The 21,957-nt window shown below is 42.5% G+C and overlaps 2 protein-coding genes across 2 annotated transcripts in view; one reads left to right on the top strand and one right to left on the bottom strand.

The window, feature by feature from the left end:
* HS2ST1 (heparan sulfate 2-O-sulfotransferase 1) overlaps positions 1-13,676 on the bottom strand; it is a 247,338-nt gene extending 233,662 nt beyond the window's left edge. The window contains exon 1 of the mRNA XM_068239852.1: positions 13,331-13,676. Within this exon, the coding sequence (XP_068095953.1) occupies positions 13,331-13,454 (124 nt within the window). The 5' untranslated portion in view covers positions 13,455-13,676. The remainder of the gene's footprint in view (positions 1-13,330) is intronic.
* Positions 13,677-13,998: 322 nt separating this feature from the next.
* The window catches only part of SELENOF (selenoprotein F), a 45,289-nt gene continuing 37,330 nt past the window's right edge, over positions 13,999-21,957 (top strand). The window contains exon 1 of the mRNA XM_068239853.1: positions 13,999-14,099. Within this exon, the coding sequence (XP_068095954.1) occupies positions 14,052-14,099 (48 nt within the window). The 5' untranslated portion in view covers positions 13,999-14,051. The remainder of the gene's footprint in view (positions 14,100-21,957) is intronic.

The raw sequence follows: 21,957 nt of genomic DNA, 5'->3' as shown, positions 1-21,957 counted from the left end.
AGAGTGTGTGTGTGAGAGTGTGTGTGTGAGAGTGTGTGTGTGTGTGTGTGTGTGTGTGTGTGCGTGCGTGCGTGTGTGCGTGTGTGTGTGTGTGTGTGTGTGTATATACAGTATGTATATACACACACACACAAAACTTGATATTTGGCATTAAACAAAAAAGTACCCCATCTGCTTCCTGAGGGTATATAAGTTGGCTTGTGCACATCTCCAAATGCCTTCAAGCCATTTAGACATTAACAGCAAAATGATAATGAGAGAAAGTATATAATTTTTTTTTTTTTGTTGACTCATAAGAAAAGCAAGGCGATGACACATTTCTTCATTACTAAGACAGATCTGTTTTATAGTTATGAACGGCTAATGAACATAGGCAATTGTAAAACAACATTTTAAAACTTTCTCCATCCAATTAATGAGCAAAGGTTACACTAAAACATAACCTTTTTACATTTTAAAGTACGCGTAAACAAAATGAAATTTTTTTAATAAGTTGGGAATCGTTCAGCTCTCCCTACAGACGGCTATTTTAAATCATGTTTATAAATATGCATGTTATCACTTTAACAACTTCAACCATTAAAAAACAAGTAAAAAATGTGCTATATATTTAGGTCATTGCATAATGTTTATAGCAACTGTTATATTTGCCTATTACAGGCAAGGGCCTCAATTCACTAAGATCCTGCTGGAGATAATAAGGCAAGAGAAAACCTGCCACCACACAGTGAGAGAGTTATCTTATCTCTTCATTACTTAAGTTACCTCCTCTGTAGTTAAGTTACTTCCTCTGTAGTTAGTTTCACATGCAGTTAATTAATAGTCTGTCTTTAAAGCGGATCCGAGATGAAAAACTAACTATAACAAGTAACTTGTCTATATATCTTATCTAAAGTTTAGATGGCTTACACAGCAAATCTAGCTGCAAACAGTTTTAATAGAATATAATTATTTATTCCTGTGATACGACAGCAGCCATGTTGTTTGTAAAGATTACACAGGGGCATCAGCCTAATCCCCTCTCCTCCTCCCTCCTCCTCCCCTCTGCCTCTGAAATCAATGGCTAGTAACACCTTCCCCTCCTGCCCAGACTGAGCTCCCATGAGCCCTTGCTACTGCCTTGGCTCTCTGAAAACCTGTGGGCGTGGTTTTTTTTAGTTTATAGGGAATTAGAGTATTAAAACAAAAACAAAAAAAGTATTTGGCTTGAGGAATGACCTATAAACAATAGGAAAGGAACACAATTAAAGAGACACTGAAGCGAAAAAAAAATGATGATATTATGATTTGTATGTGTAGTACAGCTAAGAAATAAAACATTAAGATCAGATACATCAGTCTATTTGTTTCCAGTACAGGAAGAGCTAAGAAACTCCAGTTGTTATCTCTATGCAAAAAAGCCATTAATCTCTACGACTAAGTTAGTCGTGGAGAGGGCTGTTATCTGACTTTTATTATCTCAACTGTAAGTGAACTGTTTTCTTTTTATCTGCTAGAGGAGAAGTCATTACTTCACAGACTGATCTGAAAGACTCATTTTGAAAGCTAGTGTTGTGTAATCTGCACATATTAGAGAATGATGCAATGTTAGAAAAAACACTATATACCTGAAAATAAAAAGTATGAGAATATTTTCTTTGCTGCTAATCTTCTAGTAATTATTCATAGTACACAACCAATTCATTATATCATATTTTTTTTCCGCTTCAGTGTCTCTTTAGGTTTGCCTGAGGTAAAATGTTTCCTGAATACTACATGCCTCGTCACCATGGTGATAACTATAGAAACGTTATTAAAGACAGGAGATAAGCTTAGTGAATTGAGGCCAAGGTTGTTGCGCAGTTGTCATTTCATATTAGCAGATACCTTCACTGTTCATCTCAAAAGCCAATGGGTCATGCCTGTTATAAACTGTTCTAATCACCTTTTTCCGGCACCAGCAACTTCTTATAGTTGCGTCTCACGGACTGTGAGATAACTGGACTCTCAACACAGCAAGCAGAAGATAGACATTTTCTCAGGCTTCTTCAATATTCACATTATTTATTCAGGAAACGGAAATACAGATAGATACAGTCAATCATATCCTAGCCACGCCAATCTTCATGTTGCGTTACAAGCTTCTTGATTAAACTTCCTGCTGAAGTCAATCAGGTACCTTCTTTCTAAACTACGTTACACTATACTACCTATGTACAGCATACATTATATCAGATTACATATAGAATGAAAATACTTAGAAGTTCCAGTCAGCATTGAGAGCTAGTGTGAAAGTAAGAAGAAGAGTGAGCTCCCATCGCTCACTCTGGGTTTAATACCGACTAGGAAAGAGTTAAATATGACATCATCTTCGCCATCCCCTAGATCAGACTATTGGTGGAGCCCCCTCGTGGGGTCATAATACCCACCTACTCAATTAATATTTAATGAGGCTTTTGACATACACACAAGGAATTCGGTATTTAGTAAATATGGCTGATGTTTATTGTTCTAGTGGCGGTACATGCCCAGGTCAGGGAGACCTGTGGCCTTGTCCATAGAACAGCTTCTTGGTATGTTCTGGTTCTGCTGACAGAACTGCAGATTTTCTCTCTAAGAGAAAATCCCCTTAAAGGGCAGGTCTGCTCCCCAAGCCTTTTTGACTAACTCAGTCCAAATAACTGAGGCCTACTTAAATTATAACAATGCCCATCTAGCTACAACCACCACAAGGTTTCCATGGTGAATCTCCAACCTCAGGTCAGAAAGGTAATTAAATTGTAGCGTTCTCTCAAGAGTTCCAGCTATCACACAAACCAGTATGTTTATCAATGATATGAATATGGTATAGCAAGAATGTTCAAAACTGGAACCGCGTCAAAAATGTATTGACTACCAGAAATAAAATTTAAAAAAATACTGTGCAGGAGCTTTACAGAGTAACTGTAACCAAAGATTGAACTTCATCCCAATCATGAGCTGATAACCATTTTCAAATGGATCATTAGGGAGCTCTGTATGGCTGATATTTTGAAACCCCTCCCACTGCGTGATGTCAGCACCTAGGTACTGACATCACACTGCGGGAGCCTTGTTGCATTGTGGGAAATAACTGCTTTTTCCAACTGCCAAAAAAAGTCATCTCCTTCCACAGACATGCCAGCAGTAAAGATGTCACCATGTGATGCATTTCAGAATGTAAATCAGGTAGAGGAAAGATCTTACAATGGTCAAACTGGCTAAATCGTTTATAAATTATTGTACAACTTAAGCACTTTTTCATTATGTTATTTTCACTGCAATTCCTCTTTTAAGTCAAACTGCACTTTTGATGAGAAAAAAAAAAAACTGTACTCCAAAGCTAGGTACACAGGTTGGCGTAAACTCTACTGAGATCCCACTGGTGTAGGCATACCTCTTTCCAGCAATATTGGTTTCTGAAGCCACAGATGGTTGGCTGCCATCCAGTATACAATACAAATACAGAGAATGGCCAGCACACCAGGTAACAATTCAGACGTTTATTCATCCACTCTCTGTATTTGTATTGTACACTTGATGGTGGCCAACCATCTGGGGCTTGTTAATGTCATAGCTGTATGTTCATCCAAGTTTCATATATATATGCACTTAATAGATATAAGGTGAGACCAATGTTTAATAAGGCTAATGTAACACAGATGATTCAGATGAATAGAGTTACCCTTTAAAGTTAGTCTCAGATTCTTTCTTTGCAGACATGCTTTAGCTAAGACCTGGCACTGTGTGAGTTTGTCTTCTCAGGAGTTTCTAAACAGATATGGCGTGCCTGGTACTGCAACCTCCCATCGGGGGATGATTCAAGTCACACAAGTAAAGGCCTTGAAAGTAACTATGGGAGCAGGATGCCGGAGAGATTGTGTGCTGTAGTCAAGACCAGGTGCAAGGCTGTGAGAATTCTCCGCCCTCTTGGAGTGAAAGAAAAGACCCTCAGAGACATATATTATTATTGGACAAGTAAATTACATCATGACCACGTAATTTGGGGTATAAGAACTGGTGCACAGCGGAAGTTGAAGCAGAAACCTTAAACTGCCTTGACCCTTTTGCTAGGCTTATCTGGGTTTCCCTCATGTATACATGTGCCATTTTTGAATAAAGCCATAAGTTGTTTTTTTCTTTTCATCTCCTGACTTATTTTTAAAACCTTGGTGTATTGGTAAGTAAGTGACTTCCACAGGCTTCAGCACCCAATATTCCTGTGAAGAGGTGAAATTGCTTCATGGTGGACATAGTGCAGGTGAGCAGGCCTTGCACTGCAATGCACAACCAACACAATGTAGTCAACACTGTGTGCAATAACTGTCATCAACCAAGTGAAAATGTTAGCCATTTCATTATTGGAATATAGAATGGGATTATAGCAAGGTTTCATGTATAAATTGACCTCTAGTGATATATGCAGTAAATGAGAAATTCATCAATCTACAGACATTAGTTTATTCCACAAGGCAAAAAGCATAGAAATCAATCAGAATGCAGCTTTCATTGACCAGATAATGGTAAACGTGTAAACTAAACCTGACTGATGGCTATGGGACTGAACTGTGTATGTTATCACTGCACTTAGCACTCCCAAGCGACACGGACATTGTCATTGATATAATAGATTCAATAAATTGCTGTATGGACTGCTTACCAGTACTACTCACTCTAAACTTTCCTACTCTATAAAGATCATTTTTCTGCGGGACAGAGTACTAATAGTTTTCTCTCCAAATAGGAAGATCATTTTTATCATTTGATTACAAAATTATGGTCTGCAGCACTAATCTGTTCATGGAATGTTCCTTCTTTACACAGAAAATCTTGTCACAACAATGAGAGTCCCCTTCTCTACCATCAGAACCCCATACTACTAGTTACCAAGTGGATCAGAGATAAACTTTTACTCATTGCAGAATTGAGCCCCTTCCAAATACTTTATATAGTATTCCTCAAGCTAAATACTTTGTTTTAATACCATTATTCACTGTAAACTAAACAAGCCTCTCCCGCAGCTCCTCCAGTTCCTAGGAATTCTGAGTCCCATGTAGCAAGTGCTCATGGGAGCTCAGTCTGGGAAGGAGGAGGCGGCTTTTCCAGTAGGAGGAGGTGGAGGCGTTACCGTCCAGAGATTTCAGAGGCAAAATGGTGGAGAGCGGAGGAGAGTGGAGTGGAGTTTTAACAGGCTAATGGGTGGAGATGCAGAGCAGCTTACCTGTGTATTGATTACAAGAAAAATGTGGCTGCTCTCATTGTATCACAGGAAGAAATAATCATATACGGTTGAAGCTGTTTGCAGCTAGATTTGCTGTGTAAATTATCTAAACTTTTGGTAAAATATACAGAGAAGTTACTTATTATAGTTAGTTTTTCATCTTGGAAATGCTTTAAGATATTTAAAGGGAACCTTAACTGTGAGGGATATGGATGATTCTTTTTAAACAATACCAGTTGCCTGGCAGCCCTGCTGGTCTCTTTGGCTGCAGTAGCGGCTGAATCACACACCTGAAACAAGCATGCAGCTAATCCAGTCTGACTTCAGTCAGAGCACCTGATCTGCATGCTTTTTGAGGGGCTGTGGCTAAAAGTATTAGAGACACAGGATCAGCAGGAGAGTCAGTTAACTGGTATTATTTTAAAAGAAAAATCCATTTAAGAAGGAAAAAAAAAAGAAAAAAGAAAAAAGAACCAGCAGTAAGAAATTTTATTTCTTGTCTTCCAGTACTGCACCAGGTGTTCCTCTACTTGGCAAGCCTTCACTATGGGCTTTGTTCTTTGGAATGACAAGTGGCAGTCTGGGCAACTACAGGGTTCTTTGTCACTGGCCTAAAGTAAAGTTCCCTGACTCCAGAAGGGAGAGCTGGAGAAGGAACAGTCCCAACAGCTGTTACATGAAAACCAGGTGAGGAGAATAAAACGATTTTTTTCATAAATAGCAGCAAGTGGTTGTCTTGGGCATAGGAGCAATGAAGCAAATTTTTTTGTATTTTTTTCTAGTAAAACGGATTTAAAGTGTTTGGATCTGCTTCCCTAGCCCCTTAAAAAAAATTGCATTTTTGCTAAATGTATTTTTTGCTAACCAGAGTATACACAATCAGTGCATAATCTGCATCTAACTGCAGCCACAAGACCTGTTTGATTATGTGTGTCTAGGGATGAGTTAGCAACACTGAGCCACCTGTGTGGGTGTTGCTGGGTGGATTAGGAATGGAGCAAGCAATCTTCACAAGAGGTTACATATAAATAGCATACAGTGAGAGCCTATAATGTATTTCTTTAACCTGCTCATTCTCTCATCGAAAAATCATTGCTTTTCTTCAGGGGCAGAAAAAAAAAATTGGCAGAGTTGCATATGGGAACACTGGGGAGCAAGGCCGGATTTACCATATGGCACTGTAGGCACATGCCTAAAGGCACCTGATGATGGAAGGACGGCTCACTCTCCTCCCAGAGTGCCTCCCTCTCTTCCCTATGCAGAGTCCCAAGTGGAATGAACATGAGAGGTTACTCACCCGGCTCTCTGCATTCCACTGCCAAAATCTACCTTTAAGTAGAGGGCACCGCTAGTAACCCAGTACTGTGGGTCACCTCTAGCTACTAAATATCGAGGGTACCTCTGGGTACCTAATACTAAATGGCACCTGTAGCTACCTATGCCGGTCAAAGGACATAAGGAAGGAGTGACAGCTGGATCAGCCAGCACACTTGCGGTGCGGTTTGGCGGGGGTTTGTAGGTTTATGGAGGGTGAAATCTAGGGTGCCAAGACATCTGTGCCTATAGGCTCCTGTGATGTAAATCCAGGCCTGCTGGGGACCATTGACTTGTATTTGTTAGCAAGTTCAAAAAAAAAAAAAAGTTGTTCCAAGCAGTAAGGAGGATCAGAGACCACAACTCAGGGCTCATGTAGAGCAGTTTTTAAAGAGAACCCGAGGTGTGTTTAAAGAATGTTATCTGCATACAGAGGCTGGATCTGCCTATACAGCCCAGCCTCTGTTGCTATCCCAAACCCCACTAAGGTCCCCCTGCACTCTGCAATCCCTCATAAATCACAGCCATGCTGTGAGGCTGTGTTTACATCTGTAGTGTCAGTCTCAGCTGCTCCCCCCGCCTCCTGCATAGCTCTGGTCCCTGCCCACTTCCCTTCCCTCCAATCAGCAGGGAGGGAAGGGATGCAGGTGGGGACTGGAGTTCTGCAGGAGGCAGGGAGAGCAGCAGACTGACACTATAGAGATAAACACAGCCAGCTCTGACAAGCTGTTTGTCAGCAGCGTGGCTGTGATTTATGAGGGATTGCAGAGTGCAGGGGGACCTTAGGGGGGTTTGGAATAGCAACAGAGGCTGGGCTGTATAGGCAGATCCAGCCTCTGTATGCAGATAATATTCTTCAAACCCACCTCGGGTTCTGTTTAAAGAATTGCAAAATCTAACATTTACATTTCATAATTGATGATCTGATTACTGACTGGCCATACTGAAAGCTTATCTTCTGTGACTGGATCTATACTTTAGGACTTGCATTAGTAATATTGTTCACAACATGATTAAATGAACAGTGACAAGTGCCCAATCTTTTACAAAAAATATTGTTGGAAATTTGTACTGTACTTTTTCCATGTTACTGTAATTTACAAAATATTTTGCTCACTGGATATACTCAACACAGGTGTATAGTTACCAACACAGCTATAGAACCTTGTGACAGAGGTCACATTTGATCGATCCACGTGCATTTTTTCTCCATTGGCAATTTGTATTAGTCTATATACACTGGTAAATCAATGGGATAGTTCATACCTAATGCAAATTTCTGCATATGGGAAATATGGGACATTAGCGGAGGGGTTCTATTGTAGAACAGGATTCCTGACACCTTATTAAACGTAATTGGACTTGGCTTCATGATCTTCATAAACCTGCTGAATTTCATGTATGCTTGCATGAACTCACTGTCTCCAGTCTGCTGATCACCTGACACCTTACGGCTAAACAGTAACAAGCACAACTGTCATCTTTGTGTTTACATTTACCTGCATCAGTGTTTCAATTCAGCTAACATCTGGAAATCTGCCTGAAGAAGGGGACTAGATCCCAGAAAGCTTGCATAATTTAAAACCTCCCTGGCGTTTTATTAAAATCGCCAGGGAGGCTGCGGGAGGGTTTTTTTTTTATAAAAAAAAACTATTTCATGCAGCCAACTGAAAGTTGGCTGCATGAAAGCCCACTAGATGGCGCTCCGGAGGCGTTCTTCCGATCGCCTCCGGCGCCCAGAATAAACAAGGAAGGCCGCAATGAGCGGCCTTCCTTGTTTTGCTTCCCTCGTCGCCATAGCCGATCAGGAAACTATTTGTTCCGGCTGCGCAGGGCTCGGGCGGCTGGGGGGACCCTCTTTCGCCGGCGATCAGGCAGCACACGCGGCTGGCAAAGTTCCGGCTGCGTGTGCTGCTTTTTATTTGGCGCAAATCGGCCCAGCAGGGCCTGAGCGGCGACCTCCGGCGGTAATGGACGTGTATACTCGTCCATACCGCCAAGGAGGTTAACTCTACCAGTTAGCCATTAAAAGGTATTATGTTTACATAACGTTTCTACTTACATAATCTGTTTGGCTAACAGTACAGAAACTTTTTTGCTACTATGCATATGGGGGAAAAAAAACTGAAACCTTTGCATTGTTCAGACATTTTCTCCATTTTTGCTGTAGAAAAACCCCAATGGTTTTCTGCATACAAACTCACGTAGCGTCTGAAAAATGCATACAAAAATACATGCGGTGTGAGCGCTGCCTGAACCTTTACAACCAGTTCACACAAACGCTTGTACGTCATTTACCACAGGTCATAGTTTCCTGCAGTTTGTGCAAATGCCACTTTTTTATTCCCCTCTTTCCTGTTTGAGTCAAACCTGGAAGAATAAGGTTGCTTCCAAGGTCAATTATCTCTGGGCCTCTGTGTACCCCTGTAGGGGTGAAAAAAGCTGATCATCACCATCGAAAACTGTCAAAACGCTTTTCTGCATGCTTGCATTTTAGCAAGACGTTGCAGGACGCCTATGTGAACTGAGCCTAAATCCTTTGCGTTGCAACGGACAATATTGCATATTCCTATGGGGCTTTCACATCTTGTGTGGCGCAGTGGGTAGAGATACAATAACTTACAGCATGCGGTGCGTCAACAGAGTGACACGCGTTTACAGTGGCAGTGAGGCATACTATCATTGTACGATCACACTGCAACACTGCTATGCCGTACAACTTTTTGGCTTTGTTACGTTGCGATTTGATCACAATGCAACTTACACAGTGCGAAAGGGCCCTTAGTCATCAGATCGGCATAAACTAGCATATCACATATAGCTCCATCATGGACAATGACAAAATTCTGATAATCCATTATACCTTTTTTAATATGGCAAAAACAAATGTACAGATATAGATTTTAGTATCAATATTTATTTACAAAATAATCTTGCGATCAAAAGAAAAAGGATTTCATGTTGCAGTCAACAATAAAACCCAGTGATTCCTTCAAGGAAAGCTTGTCATACAACGATAGATGTGATCAGTCAAGTAACCACAGAATGATTGGATCAGTAAGTCTGAAGGAATCGCACATCCAGAAGTTCAGTGTGACTTTGTGAGAAAACTGATTCTTGAGGCAGTCTCATATGCTGGCAAATTTTCAGAGAATCTATTAGAACTTCTAATAGGCTGAATAATAACCAGACTGCTTCAGACTTCCCATCAGATTGAATTAAAATCTGTCTATGGCAAGCTTATCAGACAGCTTGGACAGCACAGCTGCCAATATTTCTACTTTCTAGGATGTCTGTTGCACAGTTGGTGAAACAGCCAATCAGTCTTCCTACTTTCGCAGAACACAATAAAGCATTTCATTAGTAGAGCTGAACAACACTGGTGAACACAAATAATACAGCAAACCTAGATTAGATTTTGACAGGGAAATGTTGCCAGGGTTATATCAGAACACAACGGTGATTGCTGAAAGGTTACCGATAAATTGACAATTGTAATAATTTAGCTATTGAGCAACTCCACTTAAGTGCTGCAGCTAAACTGAGAACGTTTACTAAAGAAATCAGTATTTAATCTGAATTTATTAATGCATTAGTGTACTTAAAATGAATGTCAATTACTGATTTTATCTCCATTTTAAAATACAAACATGTCACTCCTACTGTTTTGCATAAAAAAAACAAAAACACTAGCCCAAGCCATACACTATGAGACATTCCTCTGCAGATCACTGTGATTGAATCTGCCAAAGATTGTTGCCTCAGTATACTGCCCAATCATAATTGTGACTGATTTCTTGCAGAACTTGACTGACATTTCCAAAAGGACAGGACTATCTATGCTTGGGGGCCTAGAGCTTGTGACATGTTCCGCCTGCTAATGCTGCCCTCTCCAGCTCAATGCAAAGTATTACTGCAGCAAAGCACTCTAACACTCGCAGCTCCAGCTGGTGTGCTCCTTCCTCTGTTCTGCAGTCATCTTCTGGTGCCTATTCTGACCCCGGAGGTGATGTACACACTGCCAGGTCATGGGGTATGAGCACCATGAGATGACGGCAGCAGAGGGAGGAGCACACCAGTTGGAGTGGTGAGTGTCCAGATTGGATCCCAAGGATCCCGGGGGTGGGGAGACTGACACCGCGGTAATTGATTTTGTCGAGCAATTCAGCCTCCCATTTGCCGCCCACCAGTGCAATTCGAGTGCAATTTAAATGTCAACGTGGGGGGTGGGGGGGTTTCGCTTGTACCAGGCCATACTACCAGGCCATGCTAACAAACGCCCGATCGGTGCAGGAGAGCAGCTGACAAGCTGTGACTTAGCCGCTTGTCAGTGGCTTGTGTGAAAGGGCCCTAACAAATAAGGACGCAGAACTTTGGATTACAAAATCAAAGCTCATAGGAGCTGATCTATTGCTAGACCTGACTTCTTGGGATAAGTACATTAGCATGTTATAAGACTTTTTCATAAGCACTACAAAATCCATCTCTACAGGAATGAATAAGTGAACAGCAAAGATGTCAGTGTTCTAGCTTAACAATCTGAATAACTCCTTTTATTCAGTGATCATCGAATAAAAAGCACAATATTCTGGGTGTTCTTTGATTGGGCTATTTCAAGCTGAATAAATCTGCATAGAACTGACAAAAAATAAAAATGTACATCAACAGAATTATTAGCATCTCACTGACCACCCTAAGAGCCCGAGTGTTTGTTATTATTTATCTACTACAATAATATCCAAGTGTCCTTGCATACACCTGTACCTGTGTCCATGCATTTGCGCTACTGTGCATGTGCACGGACAGCCATTGGGACAGGAGGACAGGGCGCGCTGACATGCAGTGGTGGTGGCGGTGACCGACCTAGAGTACGTTTATAAACATGCTTAGGTCTACTAGTTGTATTTATAAAACGCCAACATTACGTAGCGCTGGACAATAAATAGGAATACATACAATATAAACAAGGGGTGATAGACAGCGTAGTAGCAAACGCTTATACAGCATAGCACAAGATTATCCCTGCAAACAGGGAATAAGATGCATGATCATGTGATCTTACAAAGACCCAGCAATTAAAGTCTGAGTTAGACCATGGAAAGGTGTGTTTTTAACTCCCTATTTACCCAGTTAGTGGACTCATTCACAGTTCAGGAATATTTGCAGAGGGATTATTCAGAGACATGGATATAAAGGTACAGTATTAAAGGATTAAGAATAGTATAGGACTGTACACACTGCAGCTGGTTCCCCATCAGCAAAAAGCAAAGAATATTATCTTCTACTGGACATTCTCAGCTAACATACCAGTATCTCAAAAAAGGGGGAGGGGGAAATCAGCAACATAAGCAGAACTGCACATGTCAAGCCATCAATTTATCTGACCGCTTCAAGATCTTTAATGGAATTTACTAGGGGTCTACTTCCCATAACATGCCTAATCCATCCATGGTCAATCAGTTTCAAGCAGTTTAATGGGGCAGAGGGAAAACTGGTGGAGATCTGAGAGCCAAATAGCAGCGGCAAGCGGCGCAATGCTAGAAGCTTGGTGGACTAATAAAATTTCTACTAATCAAGTAAATTGACAAGTGGACAACTATGTAGAATGCAATCGACAGGAAGTGATCAATCGTCATAAATGACCCATGTATGGCTAGTAGAGATTCAAAGTAAAATTTGAACACAGCTTATTGTCCACCTTATAATAATCAAACTTAGTGTAAGTTCAACCAAAATGCTGCACATGACTAATCAAATTACAGGAATGAAGGATCCACTTATTTCTTGCTTAATTCAAACTGTCAGTTAATCATTTTCTCCTGGCATCTACTTAGCTCTGTGCAATGTTCCGGTTCATCTTCCTCTAATTTCACTTCTCATGGATCAAAAATCTTCATTTAATTCTACCTAAGCTTATTTCTAATGGCTAACCATGACAGTTCAATGATAAGAACTTATTGTGGGTGTGTGCATGCAAGTAATGTAACACATGCACTAATGCTCTAACGTCCCAGCAATTCTGGCTTTATTGTGATATCACCCAGGGAAGGGTTACAAACGTTTACATGTCCCAATCCAGTACTTCTAGATCCTATGTTCTCAATGGGTGGTCATGCGCAAGCCAGAAAGTACTTATGGTGATCTCTGGGGGTACTTGGACTTGTCATAGTTAATCATGGTAAGTATACAAATGAAAAAAGATAAATCATACACAAATAAACCCAAATAAGTACATAATAAATGGAAAGCATCAAGAAATGCTTGAAAAACATTAATACACAGTTGCAAATACATATTCATCAAGGTGTACCTACACATAGTAGGTGGTACTTGACCAACCATAAGACATTAATAAAAGGGGTACATGCTAGATAATGTTGAGAAACATTGGCCATCTTCAAGCCTTTCCAATCAAGTCCAATCATTTTACAATAAACAAATACACAATAGAAATTGTCATTACAATTCATTATAGATTCTGCTAATCAATTAATCTCTGAAAAACCAAGAATGGCAACCAATAATCTGCTGTGATCTGCTCTGAGGATTTCATGGTGTGATTAGCCAGCAAAGGCCAGTGGCCATTTCTAGGAGCCAAGTGGGGTTGAGTGGAAATAAACAAATGACAGGTGGCCAGTGCTGGGGACAGATGAGCACAGACAGTCCTGTAACTGAGCAGACATGCAGATGACTGGCTGCCAGTGTAAAGAGCTGCCTGTCTGGGAATTTCATTGCACGAGGCGTCTCATCCTCTTCTCCAGCCACACTGCCTCCCCTCCCCCCGGGGTAGCGGCTTACCGAGCTTTCCCCGAGAATCCTCCAGCTTCTGGATCTGGTTCTCCAGGAAGAGCATCGCGACCCCGAAGGTCAGCACCGCCAGCAGCTGCAACTTGGGCGGCATCATAATCCTGAGCAGCCCCATCAAAGTGATCTAAGGCGACATAACGCAGGACAGGCGGGGACCGCAGCACTCACACACGCCCCGCGGAGCCGGAGAGAAACAAGAAAAGCCCGCGATACGCTGCGGCTCCAGCGTGATCTGTTCCTTACTGTGCACACACTGCTGCTCCGCCGCTCCTCCAGCTCTAGCCGCAGCACCAGCACCGGCCCATTGCGTTCTACGTCACAATGCCGCGCCCCCTGCGTGTGACGCCTGGCGTCTTCCTCCTTTCCCTTGTTACTAGGCAACCAGACTCCGATATTTCCCACGCTCTAATTGGATAGCAGTCTTCCTGCGCTGTGGGGCCTGACGTGCGGTCTGAGCACTTGCGTGGCCCAAAGTTGGCTGCCTAAACAAGTGCCCGCGCAAAATGAAGCTGAACAACGAGCAACATTAAAAAATAGCCTTCCATCTGAGTTCTGGCTATTATTTATTCGGTTGTCGTGGTTTAGCGTTACAATCAGCTGGGGGCTCATACAAAGAGAGGAGGCGAAATCATTTGATGTGTCTTGAGGCTTTTTCCGGCAGTTATTTAGGCGGTCTCTGGGGTCCTTGCAGTCAGTAGTGCCGGGAGGGAAGATGGTGGCGGAGCGGTTGCTGCTGTGGTGCGTCGCCGTGTTACAGGCGGTGAGTGCTGGAGAGCCGGTGTATAGTTATCTCGGGGGGGGGGGGGGGGGGGGAGAGACATGTGAGGAGAGGGAGCGTGTGGAGACCAGAGCCGTAGTGTGCGGGCGCATCCCCCGGGGTATAGCTCAGGGGTGACGTGGCTCTGGTGGCTTCCTGTTGGATGCTCATTATGGCCTGCTAACCGAAAGTGCAACTAAACCGCAGTCTACGCTTCACCTACGTGTTGTCTGATTCTAATGCCGAATGCACAGATACCAGAATAAAACTGGTGTTTTATCGGAGTGAAGCTAAACTCAGCAAGCCTTTACTTTCCCCACGCTCGTTTTCAAATTCTAATGCCAAATGCTCAGAGATCAGACTAACCATTCAGTGTGATGCACCACTATTACGAACAATTCCAAAATGCATGATTATGCATGATTGGAAAGTTAATCACTGGTTTAGGACACCGCTTCTGACATAGAGTTCAAAATCTTGGAGTTACTATCAGGGCTGCAGAGTAGGAGCAATTTTTGGGTACCTTGAGCGGGAGTTGTCGGTTTCATAAACTAAGAATTTGGTTGATTATTGTACCCACTCCATAGTCCTACAAGGGGATATTGTGAGATTAGTTATTACTACAACCTATCTGAAATCCTTGGAGGGTGCTGATATTGGAGAACTGTTAAACCAGCAACCAGTCGTGTTGCCATAACTTCCTTATGAGGTTTCCCGTTGTATCATCTCAACCATACTAGTGCCCAAGAGTCCCTAAGGAGGCTCGTCCCTGAAAAATCATGGTCAAAATTGCAAACGTGGTTTTGTCTATTTCCACTGAGCGTGTTTGCTACCGTAATTTACAATCACTAGTCCATTAAAAACTAATTAAAGTGTTATTAAAATGCAGCACCTTTGCATTCGGCCTAAAATCAAAGCACACCGGTGAAAAACGGGTATGGCGATTTATCACGGTGGTGATTAGAAATGTGGCCAGTGAAAAGCGACCTAACACTGCAGAGTGGACTTTTCAGTGCGCCCATAGTGGCTGCAGCTCTGCGCTTTGAGTCTAATAGGAGACAAGCTCTATACAAATGTGAGCCTAATTACACATGCAAATAAAATGGATATTTGTCCTCTATCTAGAGTAAAATGCTCATTACATTTTAACCTAAAGTAAAATTAAAAAAATGGATACATATGTAGAGGAGAGCCTCTTGTTAGTCCCGTATCCTTCTTATGCCATCCATTTCAGAACTGGGTCAGCACTCTAATCATATCTGACAACAGTTTGTTGGATAAACTCTCGTGGGTGTTCTCTTGTCTAGCACAACCTTCTTCTTGCTGGGCATGTATGTGCACAGTCCGCACATGCAAAGTAGGATGGATGAAGCCGCACATGCACTTCCATTCCTGACACTTCTATGGTTGGGATTAAAGAGTTTTTGGTGGCATATGAGGGACCTACCCCATACTATGCAGTGTTAAAGTATCCCTGAAAAGGAGAAACAAAAAGTAAAAGAAACCCTTGGTGAGCTAGATTGCCTCTTTCATAGACTGTTGATGCTGCCCGAAGTCTCATGGTCCCTCCTGTTCCCTGTCTCTGGTCCTCCATTCAATACCTCCCCCCCCATCCACGCACTACTAAAGGAAGCACTTGTCCATGCACGCGTTCTTTCACTGTGCATGTATGTTTCAAAACTTGTGCAGGTCAGAATCTGTTGATGCTGCCCAAGGGAACTTCTTGGACACTGGTGAGTGAAGAGGACCCAGCACAAGGTACGAAGAGGAACTCTGATGACAACAAGCAGCTTTAAGAGGCTTAAGGGAGTCTGAAGCGATTTTTAAAATCAGTGTTCTCCCCAGGCTCTTTTAGCCGGGTGCTCCACCTGGCTAGATTTGGTGACCACCCGGCTGTCATCGGCTCACCTCGTCCTATGCTGTAAGCAGAGTTGCCCTGCATTTTCATCTCGCCCCACCCGGCTGGAAAAAAAATTCTGGGGAGAACATTAAAAATAAAAGATACTCTCCTAAGGAGGGGGAAGACTCTGGGTCCTATAGAGTCTTCCCGGTCTCCGGCTCCCCTGTTAGCAGTCCACAACTGTTCGGTTGTGGACTGCTCTCTTCCGGGTTGGGCTGCCTTCAGCATTTTTTTTGGAAGCACTCAGGCTTTCAAAGACTGGCCCTGCATGGGGGAGCACAGAAGGGGAGGAGGACACAAGCGGGGACAGAGGAGGACACGAGAGGTGCAAGGAGGATATAATAATTCAGGAGAAGACCACAAGATGCCTCATCCATTTTTTAATCCCTGGTTTTTGTGCTCTAAATGGTGTGAAATACAGTCATTTCAAAATAATCACATTTTCACCCACAAAACAAAGCATGTGCATTGATTTTCCTTAAAGTTGTAAATTTTATCTTTTTTTATGTCGTGGAGCATTTTTTTTTTTTTTTTATGAATTTAGTCCAGTCTATGTGCAGTAGAGCAATATGCAGGCACCACTTTGTGAACAAAGGTGGTTGATTGAGCCAACAGGATTTCATTCTTTGTGTTCTGATTTGTTTGATCACTGATGGACCTGGCAAAAGGTTTTATATTGTGAACATGTAGCTCACACCACACCTGTAGTGTGCAGATACAAATCAGCCTAATGGAAGCTCTTCTAGGTATTGAGTGTAGCCATGCTATTTACCTGAGATCTTCTCCATTCTTTTTGCAAGTGCCTAGATCGGGACATGGGCGGAGCACGTGAGGAGGTCCTTCTCACATTCAGTTGTTTCTCAGGAACCTGTTACAGCTGGTATACAAGACAAGACAAATAACATTTATATCACGCTTTTCTCCTGGCGGACTCAAAGCGTCAATACATGTGGGACAATCAATAATTTCTTAAGATTTCTCAGAAGGTAAAGGAATGCATAAGAATCCCAAGGCAGTGTACATACGAAGACTCCCCCCAACCATAATTTTGCCCCAGCATCCTGAGGTATGTGTGTTTGGCTAAACTGTTTCATGCAGGCGAGGATTATTCCTAGCTGAATGGCTTACAAAATTTCCCTCCGGAGCATTGCAGCCCTGCCTCCATGTACTGACTGCCAAGAGTATTGCTTTCCTTTTCATCTTGCAATTGCTGGTTCCCCCAAGACCTGCCCTCCACTCTTGCATTTTACCCCCGCCCCCCAGATGCTGCATGAGGATACAGCTCAGGTGAAGTGGCTATATTAGTCATGCAGAAACATATTGGCATATATACAGGACTGATTATTTTACTGCCCTGTCCAATGATTTAATGCCTGAGAAAATGGTCCGCTTAGCTATGGCTGCACTCAGATGTGACTACATGGGGGAGCCGCCTGTCTACCTCTGGTACCAAGCAATAAGAAGCTCCCAGTGAATTCACCGCCTTCAGCTGCCCGTATGAGAAGCAGTTGGTGTGAGTAGGAGTTTTGCTTTTACATAGCCAATATAGTGATAGTCTTGAGATTGTATACATTATGCACCTAATGTAATAGCTCCGCTAATGTATAGCCAAGAGCTGGCGTTCCGATTTCACAGTGTTGAGATTTGCTTGCGTAGTATAATATCTGTATAAGAACTTTACTGAACACCCAAGTGAACAAGCATCTAACAAGTGCATACCCTGGTGTATCCCAGGGGGACATTAGTTGAGCTCAAGTACTTGAATTCATCAGTCAGCTCACTTAGTCAGGGCTGGTTCACATTCTGGATCTTGACTGTTTCCCTGTGTGATAATTCTCACTCGCATGTAGCATTTCTCGGGTGATTGCATTGTGATTCTCGCTCTATTGAATGGGAATCGCTGTAAAAAGGCAAAATTGCAATCGTGATTTGCGCTCCCAGTGTGAACTAGCGCTAAGTCTTGAGATTATTAAAAAAAAATCACACACGCACATACTTACTTTTTTTTTTTTTTTGTTTTGTTTTTTTTGTTCACTTAAAACTTTAAGGAGTGTTTAAAGTATTTATACACAATTATGGAGTACTCCTAAGGGCTGGTTCAGATCAGTTCTATCATGTGATATTTGTTTCTTTAACAAATTGCCGAGCTCCATCTCTTTATCCTTTTGCCGCTGTTGCCAATGTCCCTCGGCTAGCAGAATCCTGCATATATTTTGAGCTTTCCAATGATAGAGATGGCCAGTAAAGTGCTAAGAATTCTATTCTGAATGGATGATCAATCAAATGCAATAGCATAACATCATTATGAATCACAGATAAGGGTAGCATCATTTATATTGGAGCTATAGAATACTAAAAAATGTGATAAGGAATATCATCCAAACAAAGAATGGGGCAGCACTCAAATGACCAGGGTGTCTGAGCGTGCTCGGCCTCACCCTTGTATCACTGCGATCAGTGGCCACTTCTACAGCTATTTTTAATGTAACCCTTTTTATGCTTTGATACAAAGTGGAATTTGTAAGGGAGCTGTGCCGGATTGAGGTGGACACTATATTACAGGGCTGTGGAGTCGGTACAAAAATCTTCCGACTCCTCAGTTTCTGAAACCACGACTCCGACTCCGGGTACCCAAAATTGCTCAGACTTCGACTCCGACGCCTTAGTCTAATACTTAACAGGGCTGTGGATTTTGTACAAAAATCATGCGACCCTGACTCCGACGCCTCAGTTTCTGAAACCACGACTCCAACTCCGACTCCGGGTGCCCAAAATTGCTCCAACTCCGACTCCACAGCCCTGCTATATTAAAGCGGACCTGAACTCAGAACTCCTCTCTGCTCTAAAAGATACACAACAGCATAATCTTTAAACAAAAAAAAATGTATTTGTTACAGCTAATACAAATCCTAAAATTTGCACTATTTTCTACTTCCTGATTCATGGAAGCAGACATCTTGTTTACAGCCTGTGCTTTCAAATGGGCTTATCTGCCATAGGCAGTCATGTGACACAGGGGAGAGATCAGATTACAACTTGTGATTAGACACAATTGAGGGCCCCTTTCCACTTGTGCAGTGGGAATCACCATGGAAAAAAATTTGCATGCGGATGCAAATTTCGCATGCAATTGTATGCGAATTTTCATGCGAATTCACGTACGATTTCGCATGGATGACTATGTATGCATATTTAACCATGGCAGTGCCTGTGTGCGAATTCACATACCAAAACCGCATGCGAATTTCCTATAAAATACATTGTATGCGAATCACATAGCGGTATGCGAATTCTGATGGCTCTGCCGTGCAGATTTTTTTTCTGCACAGAAAAACGCTCAGAAATCCTGACGAGTGGTAACAGTCCCATCTACTTGTATTGTCTATGCGAATCTGCATGCAGGAAACGCATGCAGATTCGCTGTAGTGGAAACGGGCCCTGAGGAGGAATTAAACAGGCTAAACTCTCTAAATACTTACAGGGGGCATTCCTCTGTTTTCCTTCTGTCCTGTGCAAGAGTTCAGGTCCACTTTAACTCTCCCTGGCATTCAGTTTCCCCAGGATTTCTGTGCAAAAACTGATTAAATAATTTTTATTACCTTTCTTTTCCTGTAACTCGCCAAAATGTGTCATGCGGGTGTCTAGTATACAGTGCGTGTATGCACGTCAATACTGTTCACAGCAAGCTTTGTATGGACGTGTATATCTGTAAATACCGCTAGGGAGGTTAAGGAATATACGTCTTGCGTAAATAAAGCTTGTCCATTGAAAATGGCAATGCAAGTTTTCAATTACAACGTAAAATGAAAAAGTAAATAACCGTTATCATGACAAATTGTAAATTGTAAATTTTTAAATATGCAAACAATGTACATCTGTCTTAAAGTATAGTGCACTATAAATTACTTATCCTGTGTTCCTGTCACTTAGGCCTCTTTTTTCCAGGGCTGTGGAGTTGGAGTCGTAGCAATTTTGGGTACCTGAAGTTGGAGTCGGTGGTTCCATAAACTGAGGAGTTGGAGTCGGATGATTTTTGTACCCGAATGTCAGCATTTGCAACAACGTGCATGTTAAGCGCCTGCACGTTGCAGCGTTACCTGGTATCGAAAAACCGTTGCGTCTGAGCATGGTAACTGCCATTCTCAGATGCAACTCCATGGGAGCTGCCTGTCTACCGCCTGTTCCCAGCCCTACCAAGCGCCCAACTGGTGGATGGCAGCAGCTCACAGGCAGGGAATTCACCACCTCTCAACTGCTTGCAGAAAAGAGGCATTACAGTGATGGTAAAAAATCTCACAGGTTTTAAACTACCCCATCTCCTAGTGTGGAATTCTGAAAGCTTCCTTTATTCTTCACAAAAGCACACCCCAGAGAGGACCAATACAAAGATGCCTCCCAACTCGCTGCAGATTTATCAAAACCAGTGGATGAAGAATTGAATTAAAATGGTGCAAATGTGGTGCACAAATATACAAAGATAAGGGTAGAGGCGCTCCACAGAATTGTTGGTAATCTGTTCCACATCAAACACCTTTGCTGCTGTGACCAGGAAGGATCCTTTTCACCTCGAAATAGCCAGTCATGCAATATCACAGCGCCAGGGATTATGTTGGTTAGAGCACATAGACAATCCAATCCACCTCCAGGGATAGCTCTTTTACATCTGCATTCCTCCTATGTGACTCAATGCACCAAAACAGAGAAGCAGAAAGAATGTTCCCTCAGTGGATATAACAATTTTTATTCCTCCATGCAAGGCACACCAATAAAAGATAACAGGTAACTTACATCAGGAGGGTTCCATGCCAGTATAGGACCCCCTCTGGATATATCGCTTCCCACTCTTGTGGTACTCTGAACATAGGAAAGCAATCAGCAATGTCCAGCCCGCTCTCGTCCCTGTAAGGCTTGGTGGTGTATTCTCCACAGTCAGCATGCAACGCATGAGCTGACGTGGAGGAGGTACACACACTAGCACAAGGTAACAGGCTATCCCTAGTATAGTGGAGGGGAGCACTGACTCCAAAAGGAGATTGTGGCGCACAGAGCCGGTGCAGCCACAAACAATGTTTTCATTATAACGTCTCAGCGCAAAGTAGCGCTGAGCGCATAAACCAGAACTGAGGAGATCAGGATAGGTAGACAGAATGAACGCTTGCTAGCTAGCGGCTACTTAGCGACAGCAAGCGTCCAAAACAAGACAGACTGGAATGAGGCAGCCAATGCGATTGCAGCGATGGCGTGCCTCACAAAGACAGGACAGGATAGTCAGGAAATAGCAGGATCAAGATAGATGAACGTAACACAGACAAATATACAATAAGTATGTTTTCCTAGCGTATTACAATTACAGCTATCAATGAAACTATTTGTAACGTCTGACTAACATATGTATATATCGGCAATGAACCGATATATGACATAAGCAGGAACGCTGACTAGGACTGGAGTAATACAGGGAACAGGACTCAGAAGGATTCGCTATCTCTTCGCAGAGATGAACGCAATCCACAAACAGTAACAGAACAGGATTCAGAAGGATTCGTTATCTCTTCGCAGAGATGAACGCTATCCACAAACAGTAACAGAACAGGATTCAGAAGGATTCGTTATCTCTTCGCAGAGATGAACGCTATCCACAAACAGGACCAGGAGCAGGATACTAGCTCAGCACGGGTGCTCACGATACGCGCAAACTACCAAAACGTGCTGGAAAGCTGACTAACTGCACACAGGATATAAACAGTTCGTGTACGTATACATCAGCGACACTGATGTATCAACGTAACACGAATACAAGGAAAATAATAAACGTGCTGGTATGCATATATATGGGCAATGAACCAATATATGATGCAAAACCAGCAAAGTATCTTTAGAACAAGAAACACGATCGGGGGCTGAAGCGACAGCAAGACAAGCTTAAGCTGAAGCTATGAAAACCCGAGGAGTCCTGCAGGA

This window comes from Hyperolius riggenbachi, chromosome 6, assembly GCF_040937935.1.
Source record: "Hyperolius riggenbachi isolate aHypRig1 chromosome 6, aHypRig1.pri, whole genome shotgun sequence".
In the NCBI taxonomy this organism is placed as follows: Eukaryota; Metazoa; Chordata; class Amphibia; order Anura; family Hyperoliidae; genus Hyperolius; species Hyperolius riggenbachi.
Note: the sequence above shows the minus strand (reverse complement) of the source record. Positions and strands in the feature narration are given on the sequence as shown.